Raw genomic sequence first — 10,516 nt, forward strand, 5'->3', positions numbered from 1 at the left:
ATAAACATTTTAAAGAAAACGTTCCCAAGTAAGCAGAGCTCCGGCCGGACTAGGCCGAGGTTTGGATTGGAGGCTATGTTGGAGACCAAGCGCGTGTGGAAACGTACCTGTAGGATGAGATATCTCCTGCCTTCTGCTCCGTCCAGTGAGGTGAAATGACTGGCTGCAGAGGTGCCGAATAAATACTAAGGAAAAGCGCGGGGAAAGGCTCATGGAACGTGTGGATGAGCACGTAATGTGTGACGAAGATGGAGGTATGTTAATCTAGTGGCTGGAAGATGCACGGATGCATCCGTGTCATCTGGGTAGTGAACGGCTGTTGTGGTGGCAGAGTCAGAAAAAGTGCCTAATTTTTACAAAAAGACCCGGGCAGCGTCAGTACATACAAAAATAGGTTGGAAGATGCAGCGGTTGCATGATCCCCAAAGTCTAGGTATGCAATGGGACATTTTATGAAGGGAAGATATATAAGTGTTGTAGAGATATAGAATATGGATGAAAGTAATAGAAAAAAGGGGCAAAATCGTAAAGATAAATCGGAATTAAAATGCAATTGCCGGTAAGAGGTCTTACGGGCTCAAAAGCCCTCTGGGCGATCTGAAAACAATGAACACACATAGGTAAGATGCAGGGGAGAAAAACGATTGGTGACATCAAAAATGTATGTCACCGAGAGGAAAAGGAAAGGAAAAGAGGTAAATGGTGCTGTGTGGGTCGTAAGTCTCAAGGGGGTTAGATGTACAGTCCCGGAAAGTTCGTAATCAGTGTGGGTGGTAAAGACAGGTTGTACGAGAAGGGGAAAAGGAGATTGGGAAAAGAACAGAGATTCTCCAGGCAACTAAGATGAAAAGTTTGCAGAATCTAATAGTACAAAGGGCGGAACATCAGTGAACCAAGAAGGGACGTCGGTGAGCCCATGATGATCATTGCGTGCTCCTCCTGGAACAGAGTAGATCTACCGCTACCAGTTCTTGGTGTGTGGGGATGTTTATCTAAGGATGTAATGAAGCTCATGATCAGTGTTGTGTCCCCGCTTCACCGCATCTAATCTACATATCCATTTGGCCTCTGTTCTTCTCAGTGTCAGTTCTCTGTTTCCACCCCGGTTACTGGGTGGAATATGATCAATGCCAAGAAAGCTGAATTTGATTGGCCCTGTGTGTGTTGAGCGGTAGTGTTCGGTCATTGGGTACCTATCGTTGTTGTTAAGTGCCCTGCGGTGTTCTTGGATCCTGGTTTTAAGGTTGCGAGCTGTGCTACCTACGTAAATGATTCCACATGGGCATTCCAGGATGTAAATGACAAACTGTGTGTTGCAGGTTATGTGATGTTTGATTTTATACGTGTAGCCTGAGTTGTAACTCCATTCTTTGCGTTTGTTCTGTCCCAGGCAGCAGATATTGCAGTTAGCGCAAGTATAGAAACCGTCAGGTGGTTGTGGCAACCAGGTGTGTTTGCCTTGCTGGTGGTGACATAGCTGGGACATAGGGAATTTCTCAGAATGCGTCCTCTTCTAAAAACCAGCGAGGTATGGTCGGTGATGAGAGGCCGTAGTGATCGAATTTCGACCAGTAGGTGCCAGTGTTTCCTAAAGGCCTTGAAAATCTGATTGCTATGTGCTGTGTAGTTGGTGAAGAAAGCTATCCTGTCTTTGTAGTCTTTTATGTGTTGTTTGCCAGTCACTTTTGTGTTATTGTTGGTGAGTGTGTCAGCTCTAGATAGTGCAAGCACTCTCTGCTCAGCTTTGTCTATCACCTTTTGATCATAGCCTCTAGCTTTAAAGCATTCCTTTATGTCTGTGATGTTCTTGCTGAAACCCAAATCTTCACTGCATGTGCGTCTTGCCCGAACCATTTCTCCATATGGAATATTGGAGATGACTGATTTAGCGTGAGCACTACCAGCGTGTAGTATGCTATTACAGGAGGTGGGTTTGCGATGCAATGAGCTGTGAATCACTCCGTCTTTCACAAAGAAGTAAATGTCCAAGAACTCTTATGTGATCTTATTCAATTTGGCCAGGATGTCTTTACTGTCTCTTAGGTAGGATGGTAGGTTGGTGACATGTTTTTGTAACGCAAGGTCAACAAATTCTGACAGTCTCTCAGTGGGGGACCCGGTGCCTGAAATGATTGGTCTGCCCGGTGGGAAGGCGCCCCGCTTGTGTACCTTAGGGAGAATATAAATGCAAGGGAACCGAGCGTTATCAACATGCAGGTATCTATACTCATTATTTGTTAGTAAGCATTCCTCCCTCCATTCTGTGAGCCTTGTGTTAATGGTGGTTTGTAGCGCTTATTGGGGTTGTGTTGGATGGGTTCGTAACACTGTTGGTTGTTCAATTGTCGTGAAATCTCCCCCATGTAGTCATGTAGGTGCATGACCACCACGTTCCCCCCTCCCTTGTCTGCCTCTCTGATTACAATGTTGGAGTCACTCTGTAATCTTTGGAGTGCCTCTCTTTCCTTCCGCGGTAGGTTCGGGGTGGGGTGTGTGTTTTTCAGTGGTTTCTAGCTTTCTAAGTTCTTCTGTAACCAGATCACCAAATTTTTCAATGTTACCATGGCATACCCCAGGCGGGACAAATTTAGACTTAAGTTTCAGACCAGTATCCCGATTATAATTTTCATGAATTTCCAAGTCCTCTAGAATGGACTACATTTCAGGTGTTATGTCTTTTTCAATTGCCATAAGTGTTTGTACTCGCCGTGTGTCCCCAATTGTGCGGTCTGTGGTTTGGGTACGGGTGGTACATATGACAGGTCTATCTGGTTGCTGAGAAAAGAATTCTTTTAATTTCAAGGTTCTCAAAAATGTGTACAAGTCAATATGTACATTAACTAGGTCCCCATATTGTGTAGGGCAAAACCCTAAACCCATTTTCAAAACATTACATTCATGTTCGTCGAGAGGCCTGCATGATAGGTTGATGATCTGTAGTTCTGATTTCAGTGTTGATGTCACAGTATGACCGCTGTCTCCCTCCGTGGTGGGAACATCAGTCTGCTAGGGGTTTTGGTGTGTTACTTGTTCTTCTTGGGGTGTAGGGACATTGCATGGTTTTCTGTTCGTCCTCCCTGTCCTCCCGCCTCTCCTTATTTTCTTTTATTCTTTTTTGCCTGTCTCTCGCCTATGCGTAATCTTTCCAGTTCCCTCTGGAAGCTGGAGGTACCCTCCTCTAAAGGGACTGTGGGTTGTGCTGTGCTGGAGGTGGTGCTTTCATTTGAGGCCATTTAATTTGGTCAACTGGTAAAAACATTATTTTGTTAGGATTATCTAGTTCCTTAATATTCAAATACCTTAATTATACAGTCTGAAATATAAAAGTAACAAGGTAAAGTTGTGAAACGTACATAAACTAATGAGTAGTAGAACTTGTGCTCAATAAGAAAGTACTACACGAGAAAATCAATGCATTTCCTCTAGCAAAGCTCAACAAGCATTGGCATGGCCAATAGGTCTCGCTTTTGGGACCTACTAAGTATTTAGTTATGCAGCACAATATCCTTGGTGCAACCACATCAACTGTTGCGTGGCTAAACACTTATAAGGTCCCAAAGGCGAGACCTATTGGCTATGTCAATGCTTGGTGTGGTTGTGTGTGTGTGTGTGGGTGGTGGTTGTGTGTGGGTGGTGGTTGTGTGTGGGTGGTGGTTGTGGTTGTGTGTGGGTGGTGGTTATGTGTGGGTGGTGGTTGTGTGTGTGGTTGTGGATGTGTGTGTGGTTGTGTGTGTTTGTGGTTGAGGTTGTGGGTGTGGTTGTGCGGGTGTGGGTGTGGTTGTGTGGTTGCGTGTGTGGTTGCGTGTGTGGTTGTGGGTGTGGTTGTGGTTCTGTGTGTGGGTTTGGGTGTGGTGGTGTGGTTGTGGTGGTGTGGGTGTGGTGGTGTGTGTGTGGTTGGGTGTGGATGTGGTTGTGGGTGTGGTTGGGTGTGTGGTTGTGTGGGTGGTTTTGTCTGTGTGTGGGTGTGGGTGTGTGTGTGTGTGGTTGTGTGTGTGTGTGGTTGTGTGTGTGGGTGCAGTTGTGTGTGAGTGCGGTTGTGTGTGGATGTGGTTGTGTGTGGGTGCGGTTGTGTGTGGGTGTGTGGTTGTGTGTGTGGTTGTGTGTGGTTGTGTGGGTGCGGTTGTGTGTGGGTGCGGTTGTGTGTGGGTGTTTGTGTGGTTGTGGTTGTGTGGTTGTGTGTGGTTTTGTCTGTGGTTTTGTCTGTGTGTGGTGTGTGTGGGTCTGTGGGTGAGTGTGGGTGTGGTTGTGCATGTGGTTGTGCGTGTGGTGGTGTGTGTGATAGTAATACTGAAAGCATATCAAAACAAAGGAACACAAACATCGAGTTTGTGGAAAGAGAAAGCACATTGTAAGTCAAACAGGCGCAGCAAAGCATTAACACAACATGTTCTTTGATGTTCTTTGAACGAGAACATCAAAGGGGCACCGCGAAAGTGATCGCGGGTAAAAGTGAAAGTGACCGCGGGCGCTTAATGAGCATGATGAGGTTTGCCCCTAAGCGCTCGCCCGCACACATGCACTGTAGCTCTAGGCTGGCCATGGTAGCATTTTTTGAGCCCTCACTAAAAGTCTCGCCAGACCAGCGCATGCGCTGGGTCAGACGAGACCTAAAAAGGGGAGAGGAAAAGGAAAGCAAAACTATGTGGCAACACATTAGAATGAACACAGAATAAATTCAGGACCTAGACACTTAAAAGAATAACATTGTAATGGGTGTGACAATGCGACAAAAGCCCCTATCCATAGCTTGAACTAACTAGGACAGGCAAGACTGTATGTTAGTCGAAGTGCTTCAGAACGGTTGTTAATGCTAAGTCTTCTTCCTTTCAGCAGTTTCCCTGGCTGGATGCTCTGTAATAAATGCTTATAAAATATATCCGTATTAGTTGTTTTTTCATGTATGTTTTAAGTGCTATCACCAGTGCTGTTGATTAGGAAACAAGATTACAGTACCTTTAGGTTTGTCAGTATTCACAGTTTCTTTACATCCATTCCATGAGCTGTCTGAAGATTGAACTGTGGTAAATCTGATAACCCTAAACATTTGGGTTAAAGGATTCCACTCAGCACCGTGATCTCCATCAGGTCATTAAGTTTACTGTTGTAACAGCAGTGTTAATTATATTGTGTTTCAGGTGCAGACCAAGCATCTATAACTGCTCGGAACCACATTCACCTTGTGCAAACACAGGTGCAAGATGTGCGCCAGGAAACGCAGAGAGCAGCATCCAAACTTGCGGAGGCGCAAACAGAAGAAATAAGCAAGTTTTTGAAAAAAGAGGAAAGAGAAACTGCACAGAAGGGAGGTCAAATGGAGAGTTCTGCAGTAGATGAAGAAATGAATGAGGCATATCTTCGGGAAGACTAATTCTTGTCTCTGTGAAGTTTTGGAATGCACGGGTAATGTTTTAGCCACCAGAATTAAAAGTATGCAGATTCAGCCAGGCAGCCAGGTTGTGTCATTTTCATTTTAGTGTGCCTTCTGTGTGTTACTGTTCCTTGTTCTCTACTTTATTGTTCTCCACAATCCAATCATTTTTTGTGCCAGAGATTGAGGTTTGATTTTCATAAATAAATGTGAATATTTTCAGTAGACTTGCCTAAAGGGAGGTCAAGCCTCTTCAGTGGACTGCTGCCTTTGATGCCACTGCCTGTACCAAACCTGAGGCAGCACTTCAAGTGGTCAATGTTGTCCCCAGGAGATTTCTTCCAAGTAAGCGGGATTGAAATGTAAAACATGTTCCTGATAAACGGAAAACCTTGTTTCACAAAATAAATGGTACAAAACATGATAACAGTAAAGAAGTTAAGCAATCTACAAATAGGAGAGGGGAAATATAAAGTAAGTTGTCTAGACCTGCCTTTTCTACATAAAAAGTTTGTTGCCTACCATTAGACTACTAACAGAATCTCTTCTCTAAGTTGCATTTTTGTCTCAGAACATTTTGGACGTTACGCTTGTGAAATTGCTTTATTAATTAATACATTGTTAACTTGTCTGTTGAATTTAAATTTTGGAAACCTTTATGCTTTCACCTAAGAAGAGCCTCAAAAACTTCATTAAAATGACATCTAAACTCATGATAAAGAGCCTATTTATTTGTTTAAAAGTATATAATAAATCCTCATGCTGCCTCGTTTTCTTATGTCAAATGGTTAATGGGAATTTTACAGTGGGTTTATAAAAACACTCCTTGTAAGCAGGAGTATAGTTAGGTGACCGGGTTTTTAGGGCAGTGATTTCTTCTATCGAGGGTATTATATACTAAAACTTGTCCCACAGACAAGAGTTCAAAACGGATTACTAGCACTCGGTGGAAAACTCACACTATTTTGTACTCTAAAACAGCAAAGGGAATATTGCTGTCTAAAAAAACATTCTCTTATCACATGTGAATTTGTTGTGTGGGTTCTTAATTGGTTTCACTATAGAACAATGTAAGTACTTCCCAGGTCATATTATTGTTTTCAAAATTGACTTCCTAATCTTGCCTATCGTCAGAGCTGTCGCTTGGTAAGACTGTAAAGTATGGAAAATAAAATTGGTTTATTTTTGCAACTGTGAAAGTCAGAACAATACTTGGTGAGTGCATAAACGTAGTCTTTACAAAAAATTAATTGTGAAAACCAACAGGCAGAGGAAGACCGGTTTTTGTCTTGTTTTGATTTTTTTCAAGCTGTGACCGAGTGCAAAAATTAAATTATTACTAACTGTAACATTTTTAAAAGGTTTGCATTGAATCACATTACAGTGCATGTGATCTACCTATGTTGCTATTTTAATTGTGTGGAATTTAGCCACACGCAGGTTTATGGTATTATGGCTTATTTTCATAAGGCTACCATTGGCTTATTTTCATAAGGTTACCATACAGTATTAACTGTATTCAGTCATGTTTCTAACTTTTCACATACAGTTTTCACCAACAAAAGGAAACAAATATTTGCAACTGATTAGCATTTGAGCTCAGTTTTCTAATTAAAAATATTTGTATTGTGACAACTAGAAGTGCAATAAAAGCAAGTGAAATACCCTTGGGACTTTCTTTTATTTTCGACTTCATATATATTTTTTTTTTTAAATGTATTAAACGTTTTTCAAAAAACAGATAATTCACAACATTGTACAGTGGGTGTATGTATACATCGTCATATGACATGTATTAGTGGTAGGCATTACGTATCAATTTTATCCTGGGTTACATGTACAATGGTTCTTGGACACATTCTAAGTATGTGGCAACGCGATGAGTCTCAATTTGAGGGTAAATCCCTAGGCAGTCAAGTGGTCAGAAACAATCAAGGACTCATATCAAGAACCGACATGATGCAATTAACTCTGTGTTAACTACAACATAATTTTAAAAAAGATTCCATATTTTTATTATTTTCATGTTAAAAACATTTCTGGACATGTGTATGACACATCGATACTATTAGTCAAACAAAATACAATCTATAAAAAGACAACATCAATATAATACAAAATGACATACCACATTAAATCCACACTTAAATACAATGGAAAATTGGTTCAGGTCTGATAACATTAATACAAAGATAACTGAACGGTGGCTATGAGATGGATCTTCAACGCACGTTTCGTCGCAAACTGCGCCTTCATCAGGAAAAGCCACAAACCATATCCTATGAAATGAATTAAAACCATGGAAGATATGACAATATAACACTGAGTTTCAAGATATACAAGATACAAATGATCAACTACATGCCTTCACCAGCTCTATTCAATATAAGTTACCATGTATCAGGCAATTATTATCATGTCTGATAAAGGACAAAAGGAAAATAGAGTGGAGTGAAAGTCTAACCATCACCGTGGACAAAGTCAAGATGATAGAGCAGAGAAAAATAAAATAAAATGAAAATGTTTATTCGTGTCTATATACATAAAAACGTGAAAAACGAAGCAAATGAGCAGAGAAATTACTTTTAAAAAGAAACATAGAAAGTGTAGAAAGCATTCCAAGATGATGCAAACAGGAAGGTTGTCATGATAAAAGACACACAATGATATATATCAACCGCTTACTGTGTAATTGTAAAAGGTGAGACTTCGTTCCCACAAATCAGCACAAAGTTACCCAAGCCGACAGATTGCGTGTATGAATCTATGAATGAAGAATACAAGTTAATAATGATGGTACTAACTGTTGCTCAGGGTCAATTCTAGGATAATGAGGAAGAATATTTACCCTATGTCAGGTATACGGATGTGTATACCTTTAGAGAGTGAAAATTTAGTACCGTCCAAAAAATGATTTGTCACACACGACAGGCTAAATGTAAAAACAGAAGAACAATTTATAACTTGGGTGTTTGTCGCATCGGGACCTACAAAGAGACTGTGTGCCCTCCTATGTTTATTTCAGGTAACTTGCAATGCTTGATATCTGCAAGTCTATAAAAAACATGCGTAATTACCTAAAATTCAGAGGTTGCTGAGGATATTCCTCAACTGATGTCCTTTATTTATTATGGATACTTGAAGTTCTGAAAAAACATCATGGCACTGGCGTGAGTCAACTAAGCAGAAAACTGATTGCATGCTTAAAATTTCAACATGAATTAAGCATAACAATACCCGTGTAACGCTCGACGAGCTGATACACGAGGGGCAGAGTGTGATAAATGTGAATGCTGCTCAACGATCTTGCCAGAAAATTGATTCAATTATATAAAGTGGCCTTCAGGTTGGCGTCTCTGGTTAGCGCTGTCTTAGAAAGAATTCACAGCGATGATGTAAATTAAAGTATGTCTGTGTCTAGAGGCTAAGGTTATTAAACTGGCTAAGGATCCTAAGATCTTACCGATATAATGACGGGATGGTCTTGCTCCAAGGATGCTGGGTTGGGGGGCGCTAGGTGGCGCACTGACGGAATGGCTGCGCTTTAGCGAGGATCCCGTTTCCCGGAGCCAAAATCATGAAAATATCCTGCCCGACGCCGTGGCCGACGCCTGCCCCAGTGCCAATAGCCTTGTAGGGGTATGAGACACACTCGCTGAAAGTTTGGGGACGATCGGGCCAAGAGAACCCGAGTTATCCGGTGGAGAAGTTTGCCCGGGTGGAGACAGCGGAACTTGGCAATAGCCGGAGGCGGCGGCGAGACTAGGCGAGCGCGCGGCTCGTCACGAGGCGGAAGGCCGCAAGCCGCGGCAGGATTCAGCAGAGGAGACGGCCCTGTGCGGACACGGTGGAGCTGGCGGAGAGAACTGGCAAGTACCCTGATCTGGCGGAGGCACTGGCTGGCGGGACGTGAGGAGTGCCAGGCCGGCGGCGGGGCGGTAATCGTGGACACCAGCGGGGGCCGGTAGAGAGCGCCTTGGGGCTGGCGGACGGAGCGGCTGAGCGGCGCCGGTGCAAGGCAGCTCCCCCCCCCCCCCCCCGAGAAACCTGGGATTGGGGGGCTCGGGGTGCCTGCTGCCGTGCCGCCGACGGAGGGCCTAGAAAGAAAGGTCGACTGGATCCGGGTGTGCACCGCCCCAGGGCACATCAAGCGCCCACACAGGGAGAAAGCAGGGCCTCGTACATTGAATGGGGCGCTGGCACGCTTGTCAAGGGGAGACTACTGCGCTGGCTCTCCTGCCCCCTTGGAGACATTTACAATACAATACCTAAAAAACAGGGGGACATGGTGGCACTGAGCCACACAAAGACGTACTGCCCTGCTTAAGGGAGGTGATGGTCACGACCTGCTGATCATCGGGCGCGCGGGACCACCGCGGAGGAAAGCGGGGCGCTGTGAGCACAGCCAACAGAGGTGATCGCAACAGTCTGCTGGCGAGACGCTTGTCTACAACCTAGTGTGAAGCGCCACGTTGAAGCAGCGTGGGGGAGAACCAGGCACGCGGGCTGGCAGTGTGGAGAGCGGGACGCTCTACCCCACCAACGGGACCTACACGGCAACAACATGGGCAAAAACGATACTAAACAGTCGAAATTAAGTTTCGAGGCACCGAAACGGGGTGGCCCATCGAGCCAGACCAGCCAGCCACCTGGGGGTCGAGTGGAGGAGCAGGAGAGTGGCGGACTGCCGGCGGCGGACACTCGGAGCATCCTTCAGGAGATCAGGCAAGGGTTCGCCATGGTGGTAGAAAAGGTGGAGCATATGTCAACCAGAATAGACAACATAGTCCACAAACTTGAGGGGCATGAGAACAGGCTCCAGGAAGCTGAGCAGCGCATATCTACGATGGAAGATACCACCGCTAAGCACAGCACGCAACTAGCTCGAATGGACAATCTCTTGCGAATAATCGCGGCGAAGAATGAGGATTTGGAGGCGCGTAGTCGCCGCAACAACATCCGCATTTTAGGGATTCCGGAATCCACCAACATTGGGAAGATGGAAGCTTACGTAGAGAAGATGCTGCTGGCCACTGTGGGAGACGGAGAGCTGTCGAGCCAGTTCATAGTCGAGAGGGCTCATCGTTCACTGGGGCCCAGACCGCAACCGGGAGCGAGCCCTCGTCCCATCATCGCGTGACTACTTAA

General features: G+C 44.4%; 1 protein-coding gene across 1 annotated transcript in view; it reads left to right on the top strand.

The window, feature by feature from the left end:
* Positions 1-7,034, top strand: part of DIABLO (diablo IAP-binding mitochondrial protein) — a 205,428-nt gene extending 198,394 nt beyond the window's left edge. The window contains exon 6 of the mRNA XM_085633271.1: positions 5,136-7,034. Coding sequence (XP_085489397.1) covers positions 5,136-5,368 — 233 coding nt within the window. The 3' untranslated portion in view covers positions 5,369-7,034. The remainder of the gene's footprint in view (positions 1-5,135) is intronic.
* The last annotated feature ends 3,482 nt before the right edge of the window (positions 7,035-10,516 follow it).

Source organism: Triturus cristatus, chromosome 11, assembly GCF_964204655.1.
Source record: "Triturus cristatus chromosome 11, aTriCri1.1, whole genome shotgun sequence".
In the NCBI taxonomy this organism is placed as follows: domain Eukaryota; kingdom Metazoa; phylum Chordata; class Amphibia; order Caudata; family Salamandridae; genus Triturus; species Triturus cristatus.